The sequence below is a fragment of the Miniopterus natalensis genome, chromosome 12, assembly GCF_054644295.1.
Source record: "Miniopterus natalensis isolate mMinNat1 chromosome 12, mMinNat1.hap1, whole genome shotgun sequence".
Classification (NCBI taxonomy): domain Eukaryota; kingdom Metazoa; phylum Chordata; class Mammalia; order Chiroptera; family Miniopteridae; genus Miniopterus; species Miniopterus natalensis.
In genome coordinates, this window is record NC_142092.1 from 7,315,642 (window position 1) to 7,342,725 (window position 27,084).

A 27,084-nucleotide genomic window follows, 5' to 3' on the forward strand; every position below is an offset into this window, starting at 1 on the left:
ATACAGGAGGCAACCAATCAATGTCTTTATCTCTCATTTCTGTCTCTCTCCTCTCTCTCCTCCCACCCCATTCCTCTCTCTAAAAATCAATAAACATATTTAGAAAAACAAAAAACAAAGAAGAGCCCAGGACCAGATGGCTTTGCTGGTGAATTCTACTACACACATAAAGAAAAGTTAACATCAATCCTTCTTAAACTCTTCCCAAAAATTGCAGAGGAGGGAATCCTAACCCTTTCTATGAAGCTTATATTACCCTAATACAAAAGCCAGACGAGGACTCTATAAGAAAACTGCAAAACAATATCCCTTATGAATATTGATGCAAAATCCTCAACAAAATACCAGGAAACCAATAGCATATTAAAAGGATCATACACCATGACCAAATGGAATTGGTTCCTGGAATACAGGGATAATTCAATATCCTTTAAATCAATAAAAATCAAACAATATAATACACTACATTAACAGAATGAAAGGGGCGAAAGCATGATCATCTTAATTGATGGAGAAAAAGCATTTGACAAAAATTCAACACCCTTTCATGATAAAAATACTCAACAAAAATAGAAAAAAACCTTTTCAACATAGTAAAGGACATATGTGAAAAACCCTAAGCAAATGTCATAATGGTGAAAGACTAAGAAAATAGCTTTTTCCCTAAAATCAGGAAGAGAAAAATACTCCACTTCTAGCAACATAGTATTGGAAGTTCTAGCCAGAGCAATTGGGCAAGAAAAAGAAAGAAAAAGTATTAAAATTAGAAAGGAAGAAGTAAAATTATCTCTGTTCATAGATGACATGGTCTTAGATCACATAAAATCATCAAGATTTAGTAACTCTAAAGATTCCACAAAGAATAAACAGGTTTAGCAAAGTTGTAGGGTACTACATCAAAATACAAAAATCTGTTTTATTTCCACACACTACAATCCCAAAAGGAAATTAGGAATACAATTCCATTTACCATACCATCAAAAAAATACCCAGGAATAAACTTAACTGAGGAGACAAAAGACTTATACACTGAAAACTACAAAACATTGCTGACAGCAATTAAAGAAGACACAACAGATGGAAAGACATCCCATGTTTATGAGTCATAAAATAATATTTAAGATGTCAATACTACCCAAAGCCATCTACCAGATCCAATGAAATCCCTGTCAAAATTCCAATAGTCCTTTGCAGAAATAGAGAAGCCACTCCTCAAATTTATATGGAAGTATAAACCAAAACAATCTTGAAAAAGAACAACAAAGCTAGGGGACTCATAGTTCCTGATTTCAAAACTTACTACAAAACTACCATAATCAAAAGTGTGGTACTGGCATAAAAATAGATATCCAGACCAATAAAATACAATAGAGAGCCCAGAAATAAACACTTGGCCATATGGTCAAGGGTGTCATCACCATTCTATGGGGAAAGAGCAGTGTTTTTGAAAAATGATGCTGGGAAAACTGTCTGTCCACATGCAAGAGAATGAAGCTGTATCCTTACCTCACACCATATAGAAAAATTATTTAAAAATGGATCGAAGACCTAAATTTCAGAACTGAAACTATAAAACTCTTAGAAGGAAATGGGGGGGGGGGAGAAAAGAGGGTACATAGATGGCCAATAAGCCCATGAAAAGTTAATATCACTAATCATTGAGAAATGTAAGTCAAAACTACAATGATCATGGAGTTTCTGTGGAACCAGTAAACAAAACAAAATAAAAACATTGCAATGAGATACCACTTCACACACACATTAGGATGCCTATAATAAAAAATAAACCCACACACTCACACAAACCAAACCAAACCAAAAATGAGAAAATAAGTGTTGATGAGGATGTGGAGAAATGAGAACCCTTGTGCACTGTTGGTGGGAATGTAAAAAGGTGCAGCTGCTGTGAGAAACAGTATGTGGTTCCTCAGACAGTTAAAAATAGAACTACCATATGATTCAGCAATTCCACTTTGGGGTGTATATACACACAAAAGAAGTGAAAGCAGGGACTTGAACAGATATTGGTACACCCATGCTCATAGAATAACTCACTAGAGCCAAAACGTGGAAACAATCCAAGTATCCATCAATAGTCAATGGATAAACCAAACGACATATACATGCAATATAGGATTATTCGGCCTTAAAAAGCAAGTTCTGACATATGCTATGAATGGATGAACCTGAGGACATTATGCTAAATGAAATAAGCCAGTCACAAAAGTACAAACAGTGTACGATTCCGCTTATATGAGGTAGCCAGTGTTGTCAAATTCATAGAGAGTCAATGGTTTACAGGGGCTAGGGAGAGGGGGTAATGGGGAATTAGTGTTTAAAAGAAAAGGAGCTTCCGTTTGGGAAGATGAACTAGATGATAGTGATGACTGCACAACAGAGTGAATGTACTCAATGCCACAGAGCAGTATGCTTAAAAATGGGTTAAAATGGTAAATTTTATGGTATGTTACCACAATTTAAAAAATCTCTGCACTAGCATTCAGTGCAATTTGTTGAGTGACCAAATAAACAAGTACTGGAAAATGCTGTTTTCCTTTGGGCAACAAGGTAAATAACAGGTCTTGGTCTCAGATGCTCACAGCTGGATGCACAGTGCTACAGTTGTGTTTCATTGGAGCACCAGGGTGAAGGGCAGCTTGGGGGCCACATTGCTTACCCTTGCAACAGGCCAGGCCACTTGGGGTGGGTGGTGAGATCATTTTTTAAAAATGTATATCTTTATTGATTTCAGAGAGAGGAAGGGAGATGGAGAGAGAGATAGAAACATCAATGATGAGAGAGTTGTCATGGATCAGCTGCCTCCTGCACGCCCCCAACTGGGGATGGAGCCTGCAACCTGGGCATATGCCCTGACTGGGAATCGAACAGTGGTCTCCTGGATCCTATGTCGATGCTCAACCACTGAGCCAAGCCTGGCCAGGAGGGTGGTGAGGTCTTGATGCTCACAGACTCCTGGATGCTGTTCTCTGGGGAATGGGGCAAACATGGTGGGTAGGTATTGAAGCAATGAATGGCAGATCATGTGCAGAGGCCACCAAGTTCGGGGCAGCAGAGTTCCAGGTATACCCATGGCCAGAGAGGACACCTGGACCTCAAGCCACCAGCCCCTTCCTTTCTGGGCCCCTCTGAGGAAGCCCCCTTTGCTGTCCTTCCTTTTTCTGTGCAGCCTTGCCTGGTCCAGGCCTCTGCTTCCAGGTGACCTCTGTCCACCCCCTCAACCCCGCGCCTGTTTCCCCAGGACACTGTGGCACCCAGTCCATTAGAACTTGCATATGTGTTGCTGTCTCCCTTTACTCAAGAACCAGCTCCACAGGACTTGGGACTGTTCAGTGCTCCAAAGGGGCTACCAAGCAGCTACAACACTGCTGGGCACAGAGCAGGTGCTCAACACCTGCTTGAGTAAATGAATGAGACAGAGGGTGGACAAGGAGAAAAGGAAGGCTTTCTGATAGGAGAGAACAGGGAAGTCATAGAAAGAAGCCCAATAGAAGAGTTGGGGACCCATGTCTGGGCTTATGTGAGTCTGTAGTCAGCAGGCAGCCATGGAAGAGCTCCAAATAACAGCAAAGCCTCAGTTCACACTTCCAGATCCAGGTCCATTCTCCAAGGTCAGCAGTGAATGACAGGGGTGGAATTACAGGCTCCCAGGCTACTGGGTGTGCTTAGGGTGCCCTGAGGGTGGCCAAGGGGTGCTGCATAGACTCTGGCTCTGGATTTAGTCTGGGTTCCTGTCTGGCTCCCCCATCTCACCAGCCAGCTGGCCTCCTTCATGAGGCATTTAACTCCTTTGAGCCTCAGTTTTCAATCTGGAAATGGCACCAATCCTTCCCAGCTCTGACACCTATCTAGATACTTATCTCTAAAGTGGCAGCACTAACACCTCAGGTGTCGATGTGAGGGCTGAGTATGTGACCGCCATCCACGGGATATTCTGCGAGCTTTAGAAGCAGTTGGTGAGTGCTGGTCCGGCTGGGGAAGAACTAAGCACAGTGCATTTGATAAATGCTGGGTAACTATTATCATTATTGTAAACAAGGAAATGAAAGTGTCAGGGGTGAGGACACCCAGTCGGGATGGCGCTGACACCTGAGGTGTTAGTGCTGCCACTTAAGAGATACATATCTGGATAGGTGTCAGAACTGGGCAGGATTGGTGCCATTTCCAGAAGTGAAAACTGAGGCTCGAAGGAGTTAAATGCCTCATGAAGGAGATCAGCTGCTGGTGAGATGGGGGAGCAAGACAGGAACCCAGTAGCCTCCAGAAGTTTCTGGCTTCAGTGGACCCCTTGCGCGTTGAGGTGGACACCGCTAGTTTGAGTGCTTCAGGACTGCTGGGGGGGGGGGGGGGGTGAGTCACAGCAGTGCCCAGGCAGGCTCTGGGGCCTCCTCCCAGACTCTGACCTGCAGGCTGAGCACTGTGTACCTGCCCTAATTCACTCCATGGTGTCAAGGGTCAATAGTTACTCCCTTTTCAAAGCCCTACAGGCTGTCTCCAGGAGGAAGGACTCGGGAGGTGAGGGTGACAGCTGGAATTCGGGAAGAAGGCCTTAGCTTCAGATCCTGAGCAGCTCGCCAAGGTGCGCAAGGGTGGGGAGGCAGCTTATCTCCGGCTGCCTTCCCTCTTCTCCAGCTTCCTTCCCCCTCATCTTCCTCACGCTGGTACCTCCCAGCTGACACTGCTGAGGTGGTGCCCTCTTAGGGGAGGCTGGCTGGCTACGTGAGGGCACATTCTGACTCAGTTAGGAGCGAGGACTTCAACTGGGCTGCCTGTAAGTGGAGCAAGTGGCCCTTAGAGGCTGCTGGTGGCAGCTGAGGGCCTGCCAAGGATGCTGCTGGGAGGTGGTCTGGACCAGGCTTCCTGCCTGGGGCCTGTAATTCTGAGTTTGCAGTGGCCAAGGTGGGACAGCGGAGGTAGCACACACAGGACCCTCCTCCAGTCTGCAGCCCAGGCCAGCACCGAGTGCGCTGCAGCAGCGGCTGGGAGGGGCAGGGGTCTGCCGAGGGGCGCCCTGGGAAAAGCTCCCTGCCAGCGACCGGCCCACCTGCACACACCAAAGACCCAGACCAGCCAGGTGAGGAGGGAGGACGACTTCAGGGCAAAGGCGGGGCCCAGAGGGCGTCACAGCACCTCTGCAGCCCCGCCTGCCCAGCCACCAGCGCGGCTCGGTGCCCTGGGTCACCGACGGAAGGCAGGCCGCTGCCTCCCAGCCCTCGGCCACCCAGGCCGGCGCTCTGACCAGTGCCCCGGGCAGCGCCGTTTTAGATAATCGCTCTCTTTTTACCGAGCTGAACTGTGCCAGTCTCCTGGGCCCCTGAATTCTGCCCCCTTGGGGGCTGAGCATCAGGGAAGTCCAGGGGCCGTGCGAACAAGAGGAACGAGGGGAGCAGAAGGAAGGGCTGGGGGAGCCCCCGGGCACCGCGGGGTCGGCGCCAAGTCAGCCGAGCTCCGCCGCCTCCGCCCCGCAGCGCCAAGGGCAGCCGCGGGTCCCACTCGCCCGAGGCTTCCGGGCCCCGGCGCACCCTCAGCCCTCCCCTGCGGCGCTCCCGTGTTCCTCCCCACCGCACCCCGACACCTGGCAGGGTGCCCCCCGCCTTCTCGCGCAGGGGTCTCCCTGGGCGCCGCTCTCCCCTCCCCGCCCCCCGCGGGCCCAGGCCCACCTGCTCCCCGGAGGGTCCCCAGCTCCCCTGGAGACCCCAGCCCCCTGCCCTGGCAGGTCTCCGAGCCCCTCTTCCCTGGAGGGCACGCTGCCCGCCGTCCGTCCCCGAGCAGGGCTCCCGGGCCCGCCTGCCCCGGGCCGGACCGGCCGCCCTCTGCGCAGGTCCCCAGCCCGCCTCCCCCGGAGGGTCCCGGCCCACCTGCGCCCCGTCGGGGCCTCAGACCCGCCTTTGCCCGCAGGTCGCGGCCCGTCTCCTCCCGCGGGTCCCGGGCCCGCCTTCCCGCCGCGGGAGCGGCCGCCAGGCCGCGGGCGGAGGCGGCGCCACCCGGGGCGCTGACGTAGAGGCCGCTCGGCGGCCGGGGGTCCCTTCGGTGGGGCCGCGGCTGCCGCCCGCCCGCCGCCCCCGCGCGTCCCTTCCCTTTTGTGTCCCGCGCCGCCCCGCGCACACTCGCGCCCAGCGCCCGGGCCGGCGGGCGGCTCCCGGCTGCGCGCGCCCCTTTGTGTGGACGCGCCGCGGGTGCGCGCGGGCTGTCGTGCGCCCCCGGCCCGTCCCCGGCCCCGGCCCCGGCCCCGGCCCGCCCGGCCCCCGCCCGGCCCGGCCCGCCCGGCCCGACCCGGAGCGCAGCGCGGGCGGCGGGCGGGCGGGCGGCGCGAACATGGCGACGGTGCCGGTGTACTGCGTCTGCCGGCTGCCCTACGACGTTACCCGCTTCATGATCGAGTGCGACGCCTGCAAGGACTGGTTCCACGGCAGGTGAGCGCGGCCCGGCCGCCCGGCCCGGCCCGGCCCGGCCCGCGCCCCGCGCCCCGCGCAGGCCCGGCCCGCCGCCCGCGGCCGCGCGCCCTTTTGTGCCCCGGGCGGGGGCCAGGCCGCGGGCGCCCCTCGCCGCCGCGCACAAAGCGGGCCCGGGGGCCGGCGGGCCGGCCGGGAGCCGGGGCGCCCGCGGCCTGGCGGCTGACGGGGGCGCAGGCCGGCTCCGAGGCCCAGGCCGGCCGCCGCCTCCCCCGCGAAGTTGCAGGAACTTTCCCGGCGGCCCGGGGAGGCGCGAGCGGCGGGCTCGGGCGCCCGCGGGCTGGGCGGACGCGGGCCCGGGCGGGGGCGGCCGGCGCGCCCACCGCGCGTGGCCGGGGCTCGGGGCCTCGTCTCGCGGGCGGGACCCCTCCGGCCGCGGGCTCTGGCCCCGTGGCCCGCTGTCCCCGGTCGGGAGGGTGACAGGCGGTCCGCCGGTGGGTGTCGTGGCTTTGCCGCCCGCCCGGCCCGCGCCCCGCGCCCGTCTTCCCTGCTCCAGGCGGGGCGCCCCTTCCGACTTGAACCCTGGGCTCCCGGAGGATGGGTGGGGGCGGCGAAGCTCCTCTTGCCCGCGGCCGTGACCTGGCCCCGCGCCCGGTTTTCAGAGCTGAGGTCCCTTCCCACCCAGAAGTGAGTGGAGGGGGAGCGGTGGCACCGCCGCCCAGACCGCTCCAACAGGTTCCGTGGGCTTGGGCCTCTGCGGACCGGACCGCGGGCTGACCAGCGCCGTGCCCTCCGAGGCCGCGGGGAGCAGGGCTGGGCCGAGGGGTCTGTGCTGGGGGCTGGCCCCTGACCCCCGTGGCTGTGGGGTCTGGTCCTGCCGGTTCGCATGTGGGGCGCCAGGCACCCCGAGCGACAGGGCCTGTTCAACTGGTCAGCGCCAGGCCCGAGTCCCTGTGACAGGGACCCCAGCGAGGAGGGGGTGGGACTCTGGGGCAGGCCCACTGAAATCTCCTGGGCCTCCCAGGCTGCCTTCCTTGGGAGCCCAGGGCTGCAGGACACCCCCCCCATCCCCCCCCCCAAGCATGAGAGCCTGGGGTGTGGACACTGGGCTATGCACTCCACCAACGGGCATCCTCTCAAAGTTCTTAGCCAGACCAAGGGCGAGCGCTGCCATCTGACCCCTCAGGTCGCCTCAGTTTCGGAGATGCCGAGAAGGTGGCCCTCAGTGCCCTGAGAGTGAAGGGGCCGCTCCCTCCTCCCTAGGCCCACCTGGGCCTGCAGAGCTCCCAGGGTGCCCAGGTTTGGGGAGGTGTGAGGGCCTGGGAGGACCTTTGTCTGGCTGGCCAGGGCCTTCTCCTTCATCCTGGGAAGGCAAAGCCAGGTCTGAGCTAGGCAGGGGATTGGGGCTGGGGGCTGGCCTTAGGGGCTGGTTGCATTTGCTAGGTTGTTGGCCTGGGCAGAGGCTGGGAGAGAGGTGCTTCCTGACACCTTAAAGGGACTGTTTTGGGGAGGCCTTATCTCCTTATTTCTATTTTCTCATCTGAGGTCTTTGATTTGATCCCACACAGGCACAGATCATTTGATCAGCACAGATTCATGTCCACCTATGTGGAGTGGCCCTGGGGTCTGAAAGGGACTTCCCTCTGCGGAGGGACACAGCTTCTTTACATCTAAACAAGGGTCACTTGCAGAAGTGAGCCCTGGGCTCGGGCCTGCAGTAGTTCCCTCCCCCTCCACCCACACACCAGGGGCCCTCACAGCCCTGGGGCCAGGCCCTCCTCCTCTGCAGCAGGGGGGGTGTGACATGATGCTGTGGCTCCCAATCTCTAGATAGTCCTGGATGACCGGTGCTCTTTCCAGGTCCACTTACCATCTGTACTGTTGTTTACTTAGTATGAAACAGCTCAACTCACTCTATAAAAGTTTGAATACATTGTAACTTTTTATTTTAAGAGAATTTTAGACTTACAAGAGTTACAAAAACAGTACAGTTTCCCTTTCCCCATCCTTCACCTCCCCTGAAGTTAACATCTCACTAGATCATTCTGCGAGCGTGGAAACTGAGGCAGAAGCACTGGGCAGTACGTCATCCAGACCACAGGCGTCAGCGGATTTGTTTCACCAAGTTTTCTCTCTCTGCTGTCCATTTCTTGTTCCAGGACTCACAGTGCCTTTCACGCTCATGTCTCCTTACTCTCCAGAATATTTTTTTTAGAGGGAAGCTTGGTATCATTCCCTGAAGTGGAACTTTAGTATCATTTGCCATAGATAGTACCTGTAAAAATAAACATAACTGTTAAAGTGACAGGCCCTGTCTTGTCCCTCTGTGATCTACCACATCTCTCCGGCACACCACATTTTGAGGGAACCGGAACAGGGTTCTGAGGTTACCCACATTCATGCCAGTGGAACGCACCAGCCGAGAACATGGTTGGGACAGCTCTTTTGTAGGGACAGAGCCTGCTCCCAGGGTACGATCCCCTCAGCACCCCAAGCACCCCTCCCCATGTTCTCTGGGGAGGCCTTTCTGCTGGATTGGGCTAGAAGTGTGCTTAGTCAGGAAGCCAGGAGTCCATGTGCCACCCCTTCTTGACCGTGGCTGGTCACTCTTGAGTCGGGGCACCTTGTCAGCCCATTCAGCTGTCACTGGCACTGATTGGGCCTCACCTGGGAATTGGCTGTGATGAGGAAGGAATGGATTTTGCAGCCAGTCGCCTTGTGAGCTATCTTGTCTGTGTGTTTGGTAGGGAGGTGTGGCACCACGTTGGCCTTGAGGACCCTCCTCCCCAATTAGGTTGCCACAAAGCCACCTGTGCCAAGCACTGGACAGCTTCTTGTGTCTTCCACCAGACCCCAGGTGCCCTCCACTCTGGCCTGTGGTGAGGTGTCCAGCCGCTGTGGACCAGTTAGTTGCTCTATGAAGTGACCCAGGTGTTCATCTTGTCCCCACCCTGATGTGACGAGTATCTGTCTCTGGGAAATGGACATGATTCTGTTAAAGTAGCTGACGTCCTAAAGCTTCCTGGCCCTCTTTCAGTCACCTGTTCTATTGAATTTGAAGGGTTCGGGGAGGCAAATAAGTAAAATTGACTTTAAAGAGTTTGAAAGCTGAAGTTGTGTTTAAGTCCTTCAGAGATAAGTTTCATTTAGTCCTCGGTAAACATTTATGGGGGGGGGGGCATGTTCTCTGTAGGGTGCCGTACTGGCTGTGGGTTCCTGGGATAACAAGATAGATTCCTTGCCTGTGTGGGGTTTCTACTGTGGGAGTCAGACTTGTAGATTGGGAGTTCCAGGCCACCCTGGAGCCCTGTCAGAGTTGCGAAGAAACATTGTGGGGGCGGGAGTGGGGTGAGAGCAAAGGGACGACATCAGGAACAGCCTGCAGTGGGACCAGGAGGCAGGAGCCATGTCAGAGGCTCTGAGCAAAGGAGTGGTGGGAGGGGACTAAGGACATGGCAGGGTCCTTTTGGTTGCTATGGGGACAGTTGGTGACAAGGGCAGGGGCAGGAGCCACTGTCCAGGTGAGAGGTACAGGGTAGGATGGGGGTGGGAGGAAGTGGGGTGGTGAGAAGGGGTCAGGTTCTGGCGCAAACCCCCCCCCCCCAATCCCTGTGTGTTCTTCAGGCTGTCTGGGCTCTGCCTGCCTTCCCTGCCAGGGCCCTGTCTCTGTGCCCATCGCCTCCAGGACTTGTCGCCTTTGTGGGCTTTCGCCATGTCCCCACCCCACCCAGCGGTAAGATTCTTGGGGCAGAGCCACATCTAGAGGTCCTTGGCTCTCATGGGCTCCTGGCGACGCAGTGGGGCTCATGGCCAGCTCTGTTGGCCAGCGGAGCATGTGTGTGCTTGGACGGAAGGGAGGGCTCACCAGGGGTCAAGCTTCAGTGTTGCAATCTGGGTGATTAGATCTGACAGTTAAATCCTAGAACCTGAGATTCCTAAATACCAGGGGAAGATGGAGTGTGGCCTGTTTGACGTGTTTAGAGATAACCATCACTTTAAAACGAGGAATTCTTACTGTGTGAATTTAAGAAGTTCTGGAAGAGGTGGGGGATGCCAGCTTCTAGAGGGCAGAGCAGAGGCCCCTGTCCGCCGACCCTTTCCAAGTGAGGTGTCTCCAAGGGAGTCACTTGGAGTTGGGCTCATTGTAACTGGCAGAATGTTTGCTTTTGTTGAAAATATTGGGCTGGAAACATGCTTGGTGTGAGCCTTTTCCATGCATCCACATTTGTTTGGATCCAATTGGTCTCAGGTGTGGCTGCTGATGGCCTGAATTTGGGCAAAGGCTTGGGGGTCTTGGTATGGACCCTGCCACCCCTGGCACCCTGTCCTCTGGGGCCACCCCCTCACCTCTATGCTAGTGGCACCTGGTCACAGGGCAAGGCCTTATTCTCAAAGAATGTGGAGATTTGCTGTTGGGAGTATCAGGCAGAAAATAATGTTTCACATTGAATGTGCTGGAAGAATCTAACTCCTAAATTCTGGCTGTGGGGAAAGCAGAGTGGTCAGTTGGCTTCTAAATGACCAACGTGATAAAAGCACACACTGGGGTTGGCCTTTATGGCCTCAGGGTTTGCTCACAGTCGTCCTCTTATTGGTCCCCACAGTGACCTGGGTGGTAGTCCAGGAGGGCCACCTTGTCCTCCCACTTGTAGCAGAGAGGGGGAGTCCTGCCTCCTTGCCCTCTGGAGATGGACACTTCTGCCGAGGTACAGGGGCAGGGATTGCATCTGGCTTAAGTTATTCTGACCTGAACAAACACCAGCTACTGACAACCCCATTCATGTACATGGTTTCACAAATGCTATGTGTATGGAAACCTCTTTACAGCAGGAAGGTGGCATCTTTCGCCAGGTGAGGATGCCAGGCTCTCTGTAGCGCCCTCTGTGTCTCTGGTGTGCCCGGGTCCCACCAGCCTCTTGCTTAGAGTTGTCTCCATCTTTGCACCTCTGCTCCTCTTGCTCCTCTGTCATTCCCCTGTAATGCGTGCCTTGGTTCTCAGCTTCCTGGCTTGGTGGGCAACCCTAACCACACACTTTGGAATGGCTTGGCCCTGTGTTTTAAGAGTTTAGTGTCTGGCCCTGGCCAGGTGGCTCAGTTGGTTGGAGCATTGTCTTGTGCACCAAAAGGTTGCAGAAGGTGGTGGGTTCCATTCCCAGTCAGGGCACGTACCTAGGTTGCGGGTTCAATCCCTAGTCAGGGCTCGTAGGAGAGGCAACCCATATATGTTTCTCTCTTCTTCTCTCTCTCCCTTCCTCTCTCTCTCTCATCAGTAAAAAATAAAATAAAATAAAATAAAATAAAATAAAATAAAATAAAATAAAAAAATAAAAAACATATCCTTGAGTGAGAAAAAAAAAAAAAAAAAAGAATTTAGTGCCTGTTCACTTCCCCTCAAAGTGGTGGGTCATCCATGGAAAAGCATAGAATTCCGATTGATGTCTGGCGTGGACCTCAGCACATAAAAACTAAAGGTCTCCGTGGCATTTGTCCAGGCAAGTGGAGAAACCAGCCTTTTGTTTTTTTAAAAAATTTGGGGTGAAATTCACATACCATGAAATTATCCATTTTAAAGTACACAGTTTATGGCAGTTAGTGCGTTCAAAATGCTGTGCAACCATCACCTCTGTCTAGTTCCCAAACATTTTTATCACCCCAAAGAAAACCCCAAACCCATTAAATCACAGCTTTCCCTCCACTTCCCCATAGCCCTGGACAACCGTCCATCTGTTTTGTGTCCCTATGGGTTTACCTATTCTGGATACTTCATATAAATGGAATCATACAATGTGAAACCTTTTCTGTCTAGTTTCTTTCATTTAGCATGATGCTTTTTAGGTTCATCCATGTTGTAGCATGTTTCAGGACGTCACTGGTTTTTGTGGCGGGATGGTGTTGCATGTATGGGTGGACTACAGTTTGTGTGTCCATTCACCTGTTGATGGACACTTGGGCTTTTTCCACCTGTGGCTGTCGTCAGTAGTGCTGCTGTGAACATCCTTGTACAAATATTTGTTTGAAGACCTGTTTTCAATTCTTTTAGGAATTGTTGGGTCATATGGTTATTCTATGTTTACCTTTTTGAGAAACCAACAGACTTTTCCACAGCAGCTGCACTGTTTTACATTCTCACTACCAGTGTAGGAGCGAGCTGATCCCTCCCCATCCTCACCAGCACTAGGTGTTCCCCATTTTTAAAATCGCAGCCACCCTAGTGGGTGTGAGGTGGGACCTCAGTGTGCTTTCGCTCGCATTTCCCTGATGGCTGATGATGGTCAGCATTTTTCCGGTGCTGCTTGTCCATTTGTATATGTTCTTTGGAGAAATGCTTATTGACACACTTTGCCCATTTGTAAATTGGGTTGTCTTTTTATTTTTGAATTGTAAGTGCTCTTTATATATTCTGGACACTAAAACCTTATCAGAAACACAATTTGCAAATATTTTCCCATTTGTGGGTTCTTTCTTCACTTTTGTGATAATGTCCGTGGATGCATAAAAGTTTTTAATTTAAATTTTTCTTCCGTTGTTTATGCTTTTGGTTTAATACCTAAGAATCCATTGCTAAACCCAAGGTCATGAAGATTTACCCCTTTGCTTTTTTTTAAGAGTTTTATAGTTTTAGCTCTTATATTTAGTTTTTAAATTTATTTTTAGTTAATTTTTGTACATGATTTGAGGTATGAATTCAACTTCATTTAGTTGAATGTGGGTATCTAGTTGCCCTGGCACCATTTGTTGAAAAAAATTATCTTTCCCTATTGAAATCTTGGTGACCTTGTTGAAAATCATTTGACCATATACATGAGCTCTGGACTCTTCCATTCCATTGATCTGTCTGTCTCTACTTATGCCAGTAGTACACTGTTTTAATTACTGTAGCTTTGTAAGTTTTGAAATCAGGAAATGTGAGACCTCCAACTTTGTTCTTTTTTAAAAATATTGTTTTGGCTTTTCGGAGCTTCTTGCAATTCCCTATAACTTTGAGAATTGCTCTCCACTTCTGCAGAAAAGGCTGTTGAATTTTGAAAGGGATTGCAGTGTAGACCATTTGGGGTAGTATTGACATCTTAACAATATTATGCCTTCTGATCCATGAGCGCGAGATGTCTTTCCATTTATTTAGATTTAGGTCTTTGATTTTTCTTAGCAACGTTTTATAGCTTTTATTGTATGAGCCTTTCATACCTTGGTTAAGTTTATTCCTAGATATTCTGTTCCTTTGGATGCAATTATAAATGGGATCATTTTTGTAATTTCCTTTTTGGATTGTTTATTGCTGGTACTTTTACCCTTTTAAAAAACATCACCTTTTAACGTGTGGTGACTGAATTTCCCGAAGCAGACACGTTCAGGGTGCAGGTGTTCGTGCACGTGTTGGGGTGTGCACATGCTCAGCTGAACGCCTGCGGAGGCCCCGCGACCAGAGTGTGTCTACATGCCTGGGGAGGGGTGCTGCTTTCCCTTTTAACCATATGTGTTTGTTGAGCCTTGCCTCTGTCATATCCTGGGTTAGGCATTTTCCCTCCACATGTGGGGACTCCTTGTATTATTTATGGGTCCCTGTTTCTTTCACCCTGACCGTTGAGAAAGCCATGATGGGGTGGGTCAGGGACCACGTCTGGGTGTGCTGCACATGGCTGGAGAGATCAGCTGTGGAGGTCAACAGGACAGCATGATGGGCTGGGATGGCAGTGGTGTGTCTATTCAAGAGCTCCCCACCAGTGCCTTTTCATTGAGGAGAAGGATGGCGGGGTGCCAGAGACCCCAGAAGGCAGGCTGGTCCCAGGGGCCCTAACCTGCAGAATGGGTCAGCACTGCTCCCTGGGGTGAGCTGTGTCCCCAAGAAAGCTTTGGGCAGCCTCTGGCTGTGTATACCCCAGGCTGAGTCCTCCAAGTGGGGTGCTATTTTTTGCTTCACACAGAGGTGCAGAGTGAACCTCATTTTTTCCTACACCCAGCACACCATGGGCTGGGCACATGGGACAGTGTGAGCATCTGGGTGGGCCTTGGAGAGGTCTGAGCCCATCAACACTGACCCCTGGGGCAGCCAGTCTCAGCTTGGGTCCCTGACCCTGCCTGCAACCCGCAATCCCAGAGCAACCTATGGGTAGCCCATAGCCTGGCTGTGTGAGCTCTGGTACTTGAAGATCGTGTAATGTTGCAGCTTCACCTCTTGTTTTGCTTTCCCCTTAGAAACCCTGTTAAGTCAGAGTGTGGGTGCAAATCACCAAGAAACTGGGCTGAGCAGGAAGGGTAGTGAGAAAGTGGAACCTGAGTGTGTCCCAGCAGGGCAAGGGGCCCTTCCCTACCTAGGCCTCATCTCCTGGGCTGCCTTTGGCTGGAGAGATGACACAGATTTGGGGGTTCAGGCCCCATTTTCGTGCAAGAGAGACTGAGGCCTGAGGTTCTGGTGCAGTGTGACACTTGGCATCATGACAAATTCTAGAAACTGAGGCGGATCCAGTCTGCCTCCCAGGTGAGCAAGGCTGAGGAGGGGCAGGTGGGGCTTCCTAAGAACTTCCCAGACCCTGTGGGGAGAGGGACCCTGTGGTACCACTTGAGGTAACATAGAGGGGCATGTTGGACAGGAGCTGGGTTCTCCCTAAACTTCCTTTGGCCTACATTTGTGAAACTTGGAGGATTAGTTGCCATTGGTGCTGTGGAGTCTCTTTCCATTTCTAACAGCGCTGGCTAGTCTGCCCAGCTGTTGTGGAGTTGCAGCTCATAAAAAAGAGGAGGGGTGTTTCCTGCCGCTCGTTTGCACCCAGCACCAGACACTTTCTAACTGTCATCTCCTCCTCTTCTCTCATCGGCTCCCAAGGGCACTGCACCTGGCTCTGCTGAGGAGCATCTGCCTGGGAGAGGCCCAGCAGCTGGCCTAGGTCACTGCTGACAAGTGGTCTGTGGGGCTTTGCCTGGACCTGGGGAGCCTCCCTGCCCCACTCTCTGCTGCAGCCACAGTGAACAGCTGTGACGGTTTTGTGCGGTTCCTGTTGTGGTTGCAGACTGTGCTCACATTCGAGGCCAAAGCAGCCGGGAATCCCCAGTCTTAAAAGGCCAGGGCATTGCTCACAGGTTGCAGTGGGAGTCGTGGGGTTGGCACTTGCCTGCCAAGTGAGGGAGCCCATCAGTCTGTCCAGCCTACCTTGGGGTTCAGGGCTCCAGTCTCAGCATCTGGTCACAGCACCGAGGAAGATACTGGGTCCCTGCACCACTGGGTGGCACATGCCAGCGGCCAGCCTCACAGGCAGTGCTGGGCACCCTCATGGCTGAGGCAGCAGGGTGATGGCCACGGGTGACTCAGAGTACATTGTGCAGGAGGGCAGAAGTGGTGGGGATGCACCTGGGCCAGGAGTGGGAGTTCTTCTTTTATCCTCAATGCAGCATCCAGACAGGAGTGGGACATTCTCTAATTTACCAAGTTCTCTCAGAGTGCTGTGTGCCCTGTATGAAGGGGCAGGATGAAGAGAGACCAGACGCCAGCTGGGAATCCTGGGGGAGGGGCAGCAGGGGGCCTGGGATGGAAGGCCAACAGCGGAGTGTCTGGCACTCCACCTTGCCTGCCCCTTGGGAAAGTCAGAGTCAACCACATGTTGCTCCTGCCCTGACTTCCACCCATGTTGCTGGAGGGTGGACGTATCACCTGCTGTTTAGCCTCAAGGTTACGAGGGTCCATGTCATCATGGTGACCCTGTGATCCCAGCCTGGGGTTTGTATAGCTGGCGCTGCCTGGTCCTGGCACTGCCATGGGCTTCACCTGGGCCCCTGCCTTTCAGGATCCCTTCCACCTGCCTACTGCGCAGACATCAGGCACTTGTGTTTCAGTCCTGGCCCTAGGTGAGGCAGTGCACGACCACGTGTCTAGGGTCTGAGCCACATCTCCCCCTTCTCTGAGCTGCAACTGGTGCAGGACTAGGGCTTCAAGAACCTTTTACCTGGCACCTGCTTCAAAGGACAGGAAGAAATGCCTCTGTTCTCAGCCCAGATCTGTCCAATGTGTGCTGTGTGGTTCCCCCTGACTCCCACGGCCCCCTGCCCCCCAACTCTCTAAAATCTCTGTGGGGCCCTGTAGGCAGCTCTGGCGGTGACCAAGGGGATTCAGTTCAGAAGTCCCTCTGGCCATCTGGGGTGGGGTGGGGAGAGAGCGAGAGACCCTGGAGCAGGCAGTTGTGATGCCACTCTCCTGGGGCCCAACTCCGAACGCCAGCCCCACGCCCGCATGTTCTCTTCAGCTCTCCAGGGCACGTGGTTTTCCTTTCCTCTCTGTGGATGCCGTGTTCCCCTGGAGTAGAAGTGGGCATTGGTGGGAACAGAGCACCACGCGGTTTTGCTCCTGCTGGCCCTCAGCAGCTATCCCTGCCTCAGGCTATGAAGGAACCTAGTGCTAGATTAAAGTTTGGAGAAGGAGGCAGGCAGATTTGGGTTCAGTTTGAGAAATAACTTTAATAACTGAAACTGGCATCAAACTGGCATCAGGGGCACTAATGTATAGTTAGATCAGGGTTTCTCAGCCTGGCTGTGTGGACACTGAGGCTAGGGCTTCTGCTGGCAGGATGTGGGACCACTCTGGCCTCCACCCACTAATCCAGGATCATGTGTTACGCTGTCCACTCTGGCCCCTGCCCTCCAGTTGCACTGTTGGAACAGGATGTGCTAGTGGGATGTCCCTGGGAGCACTTAGTCCAAGCCCCTCTTTCACAAACAGGAAACAGAGGCTGCACACCAGTGTCCTCTTTCAGCCTGGTGCTCTTTGTGGACCCTGAGGTGTCCCTACAGAAGGACTGGACCCTCAGTGTGTGGGTTGGCTGCCCATGTGCAGCAAGGGGCTGCGGCCAGCTGGACTTGTGGTTCCAGGGAAAGGAGGAGGTGCCCTGATACCTGTTGGAGTACAAGCCTGCCTGTCATTCTGCTGGGCCTCCTTCTCTGCTGGCCTGTTTTTGTTCTCCATGGGGCCTCTGTGTCATGCTGGGGCCTGGCCAGCTCTCAGAGGTTCCAAGGCCTGCTCCCCCATTGAAACTATGGGTCAGGAGCCAGCCTATCACCAGTTCCCTTCGACCCGGTCGCTGGAGACCTAAGGGGCCGCAGAGCCGGCCAGGTTGTTTCCTGGCTCTCACGTCCCTCCAGACACTCTGGTATTCCAGGATTTGGTCTGTTCTTAAGCTCCTGAGGAATCCCTGTGCAGAGACTGCCAGTCTGTCCCAGTGGATGCAGGAGGACATGGCTGCATGCCCGCTCCTGGGAGGTATAGTCACTCCTGGCACTGGCCTGTCAGTGTGAAGGCATGCACCTAGGTAGTGAAGGAGGGCTCTTGGTGAAGTCACCCAGCGACACTTGGCCATCTGTCCTTCTTACCCTCTGCTCAGCAAGAGCATTTGTCCAGGCCCTTTGAGAAGTGTCCCATCTTCAGGTTGGAACTTATGGATGAGGCTTCTGTGTCTCCAGTGTCTGTCAGTGAGTGTCTCTCGGATGGATGGAGGACCTGGTGCTTCCCATGCGTGAGGTCTGTGTGTGCACCTCATCCTGTCCTCAGGGGGCTCTGTGAGCCAGTGGGGTCCCGAAACAGGGATGGGAACACAGGTGCTCCGAGCAGCTCAGGAGCCACAGGCATGCTGCTAGGTTGGAGGTGATCTGGCATGGCCCATGTCCTTTCACCACACTCACTGCCCCTTGGCCTGTGCTGGCTGCTGTTGAAGTGTCCCTGGAGGCCCAGCTTGTGCCATCCTAGCTTCATGGCCCCGGTGCCCTTGGAGTTGGGGACCCAGCAGAAGGCACTCAACCCAGGGGGCCACAGTGCTGTTCCTGCTCCAGGTCCCACACCCTGCAGTTGTGGCCTCTGGGGGTCTAGGGCAAGAACCAGCCAGAGCCCATTGAGGTTTCCATATCCTAATCTTTCCTTTTCTTGTCCTTTTGGGGCGGGGGAGTCAAAGAACAGATCATAAAATGGTCCAGTAGTACAGGACCTTGGAGAGCACCAGTCCCTCCCTCCTCCAGATGCTGTTGCAGTGGAGAGCCTGCCAACCTTTCTTTCTAGGGCTGCCCCCTGGAGGGTCGCAGAATAGAGCTGGCCCCCAGGTCCCACTCTAAGCACCCACCAGGTTGATACTCTCAGGGGTGTGGTGGAACCTATGGACAGAGGCCTCACCTCCCTTGGTCTAGAGTCAGTATTTCTGTTTATATGACCTGGACTGCATTTGCTCTCAGGTCAAATTTGTTTTTCCAGCAACTTTGTGAGTCTTGGGATTGTTAATCCAGGTGGAGGACTGTAATTCCCGGGGCTTCTAGAAAGAGGCATTTGTTGTACATCTGGATACAACTGATTTCCCTACAAACTGCTGGAACAGGTGCTCCAAAACCTGCTTCTGATGCTTAAAGCAACTATTTCTCTATCTGGAATATCTGTTAAAAATCCAGTGGAAAACGTTTAAAAACATAGAAAGAGACATTTGAACATTTATTTACTATATCAAGGATTCTGGACTCTTAGATGATAGAGTTGAGGACATGATTAAATAAATTATGATATACGCACACAATAGAAAATTATGCAGTTATCAACAATGATGGTTACAACCAGGTTTTAGTGATATGTGAAAATGTTTGTTATGACACTGAATGGGAAAAAAGCAAGAGTCAACATTATATAATATGATAGTTGGTGTTAAGTAGTTGAAACAGAAAACAGCCTGGAAGAAAAGATGCCAACATGTTAAAAGGGCTAAGAGTATTTTTTCCTATAGCTTTTATACTTTACTTTCCATCTTGTTTTCCAGGAGAATAAAATTACTTTTATAATAAAAAATAATATTGTCAGAGTATAGAGGTCATCCTGTCCAGCTTCCCACTCACAGGTTTGTGACTGTGGGTTTTATAGATACTATGGCTTGAGCATCTCCCACTCACAGCCACCAGGGGCAGGAAGGGGATGTCCACTTCAGGACTCCTTGCTCTAAAGGCTGGTATGGGGGTGTCTTTGCCCTTCTGGCACCCCCTTCTGATGTGACCTCCAGTAATGCACATTAGCCTGGCCTGCAGCCTGTCTGCTGAGAAGGGGCCCATCAACATCCATGGCCAGAGCTGCCCTGAGGGTCCCTGTACAGGTGTAGTTTTAAGCCCCAGGGCCCTGTCCAGTCAAAGCCCCCTCCCCTCCTTGAGGACCACCCCAGGCAGTAGGCCTCAGGGTGATGGGTTCTGGATGGAGCCACCATTGCACTAGGAGGAACAGCGAGGCCCCATGCCCATTTCCCAGGGCAGCAGAGCCATCCTGCCACAGCTACTCTCACTCCCAACAGTTGTACCCTAAGTGGGGACCCAGGTGCACAGCCAGCTTTGGAGGACACCACAGCTCCTGAGTCAAGCTCCCTCTGGTGTGTCCTGACATTTCCCTGCTGCAGACCTGCAGATCGGCCACTAAACTCCAATTTACTGCTCTCCACACAAGGGGAGAGCATGTGGGGCCTCTTGCTGCAGGATGTGTGGTTTGCAAGGCCGAGGGAACCCCAGTGGGGGCCCTTGGAGAGAGCTGAGCAGACATCAGCCTCACCAGACAGGCTGAGGGCATGGACCAGTGTAGGTTAGTTCCAGGCTGAGATGTTAAAACTGCTCTGCAAATGGGAGTCCTGCAGGGGCCTTTAAACCGTTACTTGCAGATACCAAATGATTGTTCATATATATTCGATACTTACAGATACTAAATTATTATTTACAGATGCTCCACCTGGAGGTGGAGAGTAGAGCAACCTAAGGCCAAAATATGGGGAGCCACTTCCAACTGGAGCTACTTTAGGAGTGACAGTAAAGAATTCTGAAGATATTACGGAAGCCTTGGGAAATTTAGAATTTTGTGTCGCAGAATATTTTCTGAGCACATTCATAATGTGACCATTCATTTTCACAGTACCCATTCTGGAATGCCCTGGGAACATGGTGTCTGTCTGTGCATACGCCCTTCCTGAGTGTGCCAGACACACTTTGCGCTGCACGAGGATGCACGTGGCTGCAGGTGCACCGCCGGGCACAGGTGCTTCACTCTGTGCGTGGCCACGTGGCTGGTCTGCACCACATATGTGCTTGTCCAAAGAGGCCCTTTTTTTTAAAATTTTTCTTACATAATTTACAAGATTTAGTTTTATTTTTCAGCTTTATTGAAGTATAATTGGCAAATGAAATTGTAACGTATGTAAAGTGTGATGATTTGATGTCTTTGTACATTGTGGAAGGATTCCCACCACCAGATTCATCAGCTCACTTGCTCACCCTTTTTTTTTTTATGGGGATGCTGAACTCATATTGTCATGGCAGACTTTAAGTGCTCTGTATATAGTGTAGCATTATGAACTCTGGTCCCCATGCTGTCCACCAGATCCTCTGACCTTACGTGCCTGGCAGCTGAAAGTTTGTCCCTACCCCCATTTCCCCTCCCCACAAAGGTCCCTTATTCTTGGCGGACCTGGGGTTCCTATAGGGGTTTCCATCAAACAGGAGGTCAGGGTCCTGAAGTTGACCAGTTTCTTTGTTTCACCGAGCGTTGTATTAACTTGGTTTTACGGCCATCTCACAGGACGGGTCCTGCTGGAGTGTTTCGGATTTGGTGGCTCATCTCTGTTTGAGTGGTCATGCCCACGATGGCCAGTAGGACCGCGCATTTTCCCAGGTGCTCATTTACCAACCGTCCGACCTCTTGGGCAAGCTGCCCCCTGGCTCCGCGTTCCTGACCTGCCCGTTTAGCAGGGCTCCTCCTCTCCTGTTCTCTGGGTCTGGGTTCTTCACTGAGATAGCTATAGGGCACTTGAAGCCTAAGGTCAGGTGAGTGACTGTCCCAGTGGGCAACTGTGTCACAGAGGTTCCCTTGTTTCTATCAGGACCCCGTGCCTGGAACAAAGGGGGCAGTTGCAGTTAGCATCTGCTGGCACCCCCTCTTAGTTTTGGTACCTCCCAGCTCAGCTCACTGGGCGCTCTACTTCCTCTTCCTGCAGCTCCCAGCTGCTCATCCACTTGGGCGGGAGGCCTGCTTCCCGTGGTGACCACCAGCCTTGGGGTCCAGGAGAAGTCCAGATGCCACTAAGAGTAGAGAGGAAAGCCTGACTCACCCGGCTCCTGCCTATCCTGACAGGTGAAATCAGTTGTGTCCATGGTGACATGATTCCCCTGAATGTGACCCCATGTTTGTGGGGCGGCTGCCAAACTCCTTGTCTCCAGAACCTTGAGACTTGACCCCTGTCCCACTGGAAAGGCTATGGGGAGGGGCGCTAGAAGTAGCAGTGCCCACCTGTCCCAGCCCTCGCAGCCATCACCTCGCCTGCTGGATGAGGGTCTTGGTGTCCTGGCACCTCCTGGAAGGGCCCACTGCCCTGCAGACTGTGGGAAGGCCCAGGAGGCTGGCCCTGAGGCTGGGAGAGGGTCCTGCTGGTCGGGGAGATGGGTTGGGGAGGGCCTTCCAGGGTGGGGCAGTTCCACAGCGGGCAAGGGTCTTGGCTTCCAAGTGGTTGTTCTCAGTGCTCAGGTCATTCCTGTCCCTGAGAACAGCACCTCTGGAGCTGGCCCAGGTGGCTGGGTCTCTCTGCCCCAGGCTGTGGTCCAGAGCCAGAGCCCAGCAGGCGTCCTGTTGGCCCCAAGCCTTGGGAAGTACAGTCCTTCTCAAGAGGATTCCCCCAGGGGCGTGTGCCCTGGGAGCACATTTGGATGGACTAGCCATCAGGACCCCAGTAAGAGAGTCCGGCACAGCAGTCCTCATGCAGGGAACTTGAACACCTCCAGGGGGACTCAGGAGAGCGTTTCCCTGAGAGGCTGGATCCACTTTGTCCCATTGGTACTGCCTCGCCCCAATCTGACCCAAGCCCCAATCTTTCCACAAGTTTGCCCTTGAAAATGGCTTTTATTGTGCATGTTCTTCATGAGTGATTTCATTTACTCCAGTTTTTCTGCAGCCTTTCTTCCCTTTTAACACAGGCCTCAGTGAGCCCTCCCTTTGGACACCCTTGTTGTCATGGGCCCCAGGGGTGGGGTCTGCTAGCCATCCCTCTGTGGGAGGTGGGGGCCCCCTCAGACACCTGCCCTCATACACCCTGCAGAGGCTCCTGAGGGTGGTTCCAGGGCACTCAAGGGCCTGGGACTGTGCTCAGGGTTAGTTCTTGTGTTTAGCATGTTCACCTGCCAGTGGCAGGGCGGGCAGGGATCAGGTGGCACTGGCCTGGCCTGAGAGTGGAAGTGCACATACCAGAGCAGGATGGCACCACCACACTATGATGCCACCAGCCCCCCATGACCCCAGGTCAGCCCCTCCAGCAAGTCAAGAAGTAGGACCCCGGTGGACCAAGGAGGGGTTTCTAACAAATTCCAAGTTGGTGGTGATGGAGATTGTGCAAGGAGGTGGGGTGCCTGAGGTTGGAAGCAGCGATTTAAAAAAACTAAGTGAAGGGTGTCTATATTTTGAAATGGGAGCCAGTGCCAGTGAACAGCTGTGGGGGACCTGCTAACCTTGAGGACACTCGCTGACCATCCCTGCATTTCAGCTTCCCTGGATTGGCCTAAAGCATGTGATGTCATAGCTGGGACAGGGTGCTCATCCCTCATCTCACACATGGGGGAGTCAGAGCTGGAAGAGGGCTTAGATATGCCCATCGCGGTACCAGATAAAAATAATTTGAATTTCTGTCTACCTGAAATTCAAACTTAACTGGGTATCTGATATTTTTATTTGTTAACTCTGATCACCCTTGGTGTAGACTATCCTCGTATCTTTGTCAATAAGATGATTAAAATGACACAAAGGTGGGATTTCCAGGGTCCCAGCACTTCTCAGGGGGGAATCTGGCTGTTGGGAAGTCCTGTGCCCCTGAGCTCGGTCCAAACTTCTTTCTGTGGGAGAGAACCCTACAGTGTGTGTGTGTGTATGTGTGTGTGGTACATGTGTGTGCATAGGTGTGGTGTGGTGTATGTATTGTGTGTGTGGTATGTGAGCAGTATGTGTAATGTGTGTGATGTGGTATATGTGGTGTGCATGTATTTGTAGTGTGTGTGTGAGTGAGATGTGTAATGTGTGTGGTGTGTGGTGTATGTGGTGTGTATGTATTTGTGGTGTGTGAATGATACATGTAATGTGTGTAGCAGCCTGTGTTCAGCATTTGGAGGAGAATTTGGGGAGGCCCTCGTGAGCCCTCAAGGCCATTGGTGGCACACGCTTTCTCCTGAAAGGAAAGCAGCTGCACTGGGAGGGGCAGGGTTGAGTTTTCTAGAGCTTTACCTGTGATTCTCGTAGTCTGAAATCTCTTCAGACTGTGGGAGCCCCAGCCACCCCAGACCTACTGCTCTGTTAATGTGAGGCTGCCCAGCCTTCCTGCAACCTCAGATCCCAGTGGCCACTCAGTCTCTGCCTTCATCACATGTAAGGTAAAAATGACAGGCCCACTTTGTAAATTGCCAGGAGGACTGAGGCCCAGGCCAATGGCCTCTCTGTGGTCTCATCCTGGCCCCCATCAGTCCCAATGCTATGGCAGGAAGCTGCAGACTGGGGTGGGCAGGCCTCAGCCCTCTGCCCCACTGCCAGGGGTGCGCCTTTGGAGAAGATGGTGAGAGACTTAGGGAAGCCTGTACCCAGCCCCTGACCAGTGGGGACTCGGCTCCATGGGGAGCTGGACCTGATAGGAGCGCTCATCTGCTGCGTTAGAGGAGCAGTGACTTGTGTGTTCGGGAATTTATGAGAGAACTCGAACTGTGACCTCAGAGAAGTAACCCTCTTGCAGTAACTGTGTAGCTGCATTCAAGTGTTTCTAGAACTTTGCTGAAACCGTGCACACTGGCCAGTGCCTGGCCCCAAGCACAGCCTTACTGGGTTTGGCTGTCCATGTACATGCTGCCCAGGGAAGGGACTGCTCTGCTGTCAGAGGGAAGTTGTAAGTAGCCTCACTTTGTAAAATAGTTCATTCTAAAGTAAAAAAAAAAAAAAATTATTGTAAAATAGCTCAGTCCTGAGAGAGGAAAATAATATCATAGCAGAGTAGTGCTGAGTTTATAGACAGGCTCTGGCTGGGAAAGCACAGCACACGCGGGCCAATCCTCCCCCTCCCCCATACTGTCTTTATTTGGTGAAGAAAACAGGAGAAAGGAGCTGACTGTATACTTAGAGTCAGTGTTTCGTATTACTCAGCATTTGACAGGGGGGCTGGCACCCTGGCTACTCACGCTGTTGCCTGGAGGTCCTCCTTGGCCCTGGCACGATCAATGCTGGAGGCACATCAGCCCCGGCACCTAATGGCCACTCCAGGAAGGTTCTCGAGAGGTGGTGTGCCAGGCCCATGTGCTGTTCTTGGAGGAGGAAGGGGTGTTGTTCCCAGTGGTTTCCAGGTAGTGAGGCTGCCCCCTCCCCCCGGGAAACATGGGGCAGTGATGGCAGGAGTGTCATGGAGAATGGGAACAGGGCCCTGGTCCCGGCCTGTAGTGATAAGGTGGTGGTAACACTCATCCTGCCCGGCCTGTGCTTCTGGAGCTGAGCCAGGCCTTTCCTCAACTCCACATAGCTCTTGGCCACTGCTCTCCTCACCTCCTGGAGCTGTTTTCACTTGTGTTGGACTTCCTGCTGCTCTTTCATGGCCATTAACTCTGCTTTCCCACCTTCCCATCCCCCCCCTTACATTCTGGGTGATTCCAGGTCACCAATTCTCTGATCTTGATGGAAATACTACACAAGTATTGCTTAAACTGTTGGTGGAGTTTTAGTTTTTAATGTAATTTTTTGATTTCTAGAAGTTCTGGTTTTCCAGATTTGTCTGATCGTTTTTTCTAGTGTTTGTTCCACATTTTGGAATATTTTTTCTGCAATTATTTAAAACAAATTTATTTCCTCTATTAAATCACTATTATGCGATGTGCTTGGAGGTTTAGCCCTACTTTTGCTCAGAGTAGATTATCTTGTGTTTGGAAATTCGTGACTCGGGAGAGGGCCACCGTCCTGACCCAAGTCTGCCCAAGCACAGCTCCCACGTACCTGCCCCACAGCATCGTTTCTCGGGGCATCGGAGCTTCTGGGACAGTACCCTAAAGGCATTCAAGGATTTGGTACCACGATGAGTAGTATGGGACTGTGAAAAGTGGGGTTGATCAGTAAAGCCACCTGCATCGTGGTCAGGGGATATGAGGCCCAGCACACGTCCACCCACAGCCCTTCTGTGGTCTGCGGCCCTGCTTCTACTCCATAGCATTCAGGTGCACCTGCCATGTTCACCCAGCTGGAGGCATGTCCTGATGTACTAAAGGTTTTCCACATTTCCCCACAGCCTCACGTTTCCCAGGGCGTGGTACCCGTCAGTCCCTAAGTTGGTGGCATCCTGACTCAGGCCTCCCTTTATGGGGCACCGGGTGAATCAGAAATCCCCAGAGCCAACCTTTCTGTTCTTTGGACTCCCTGTCGGCAGAGTCCCTGCAGTGAGGTTATTTGGTCAAAGGACCTGGTTGTGTGGCTCACTCATGGCAACATTGTCCCCCAGGGCTCTCAGGTGTGGCCCCAGGTTATGACAGGCTGGCAAGGCCATGGGAAGATGGAACCTTCTGGTTCTCCCAGAGCCTGGGGCTGGGGCCCTCCCTAGGAGTCTCTCCAGCAGGGAGGGAATGACACAGAGCTAAGAGGCCCCTGAGTCACCTGGACCAATTGGGGCACAGCTGTGGGAAGGAAGCCAAAAAGTGGAAAAGGACCCTCAGATCTGCAGCCTCCCATCCTGGGGGCCCTAGCTGCAGAGGCAGCTGGCCCAGATGATGGTGCTTGTGTGGGAACCTCACAGGCGCAGTATTGGTGCCCTGGTTCTCAGTGCACAGGTAGGACAAGGCCCGACCTAAATACTTGCTCCCCTCCCCTGGGCCCATCAGTTCTTGGTGGGAACAGCCAGGTCTGGGAAGGGACAGTGGCTCCTGGCTAGAGCTGGCACTTCCAGCCACAGAGCACAGATCATTCTCAGGTGGTGGACACAGTCTGTCCTGTGGTTGTGTTTTGAGGTGCTGTGGGCTCCTCAAAAATACTGCTGGTGCTGGACTCCTGCTACCCACACAGCTGGGTCACGGACCCCTCCCCCAACCCCCTCCAAGCCCAGCCCTCACCTCAGCTTCAGGGTCCTGTGCAGCTGGTACATGTCTGCGCCCACTGCTTGAACATTCACCCCATGGGGTCCAGGATGCTCCGTTATCTGCACACTCAAGTGGTAACCTCAGCCTGGGTCTGGACATGCTGGGTGCACCCCAGGCCCCTACCAGCCTGTAAGGCCAGGACCACCTGGGCCCACTGGTACCCCTGCACCTATGACCAGTAGTGCCCCTTACGGGCACACCTGCCTGTGGAAGGGGGCCTCATCCTTCTCTGAGAGCTCCTGGGTGCTGCTCAAATGCGGCCCCGCTAGCATCCCCATGTGGTTGTGTAGGGACCTGGCATAGTGCACTTACCTTAAAACTCACCTTGATACCACACATTCATTAGTCAGCACCTGGAGGCAGCTGGCAGCCACCTCCGGTTTCCCCAGAAGAGGCCAGGCCTATCTGTGGCTGTCCCAGATGCCTGCTGGCCAAGGGGCATTTCTGCTGAGTCAGGGGATCACCCTGGCCCAGACCAGGAGCAGATGCGGGAGCATTGGGAGGACCAAGGGGGAACCCTGAGATAAGGAGACCCTGAGGGGTTGGCGAAAGCAGATGGCGCTCC

General features: G+C 53.1%; 1 protein-coding gene across 2 annotated transcripts in view; it reads left to right on the plus strand.

Moving 5' to 3' along the window:
* Positions 1–6,306: 6,306 nt before the first annotated feature.
* PHF2 (PHD finger protein 2) overlaps positions 6,307–27,084 on the plus strand; it is an 84,780-nt gene continuing 64,002 nt past the window's right edge. For both annotated transcript variants that reach the window (XM_087822538.1, XM_087822537.1), the window contains exon 1: positions 6,307–6,431. In XM_087822538.1, the coding sequence (XP_087678664.1) occupies positions 6,334–6,431 (98 nt within the window). In that variant the 5' untranslated portion in view covers positions 6,307–6,333. The remainder of the gene's footprint in view (positions 6,432–27,084) is intronic.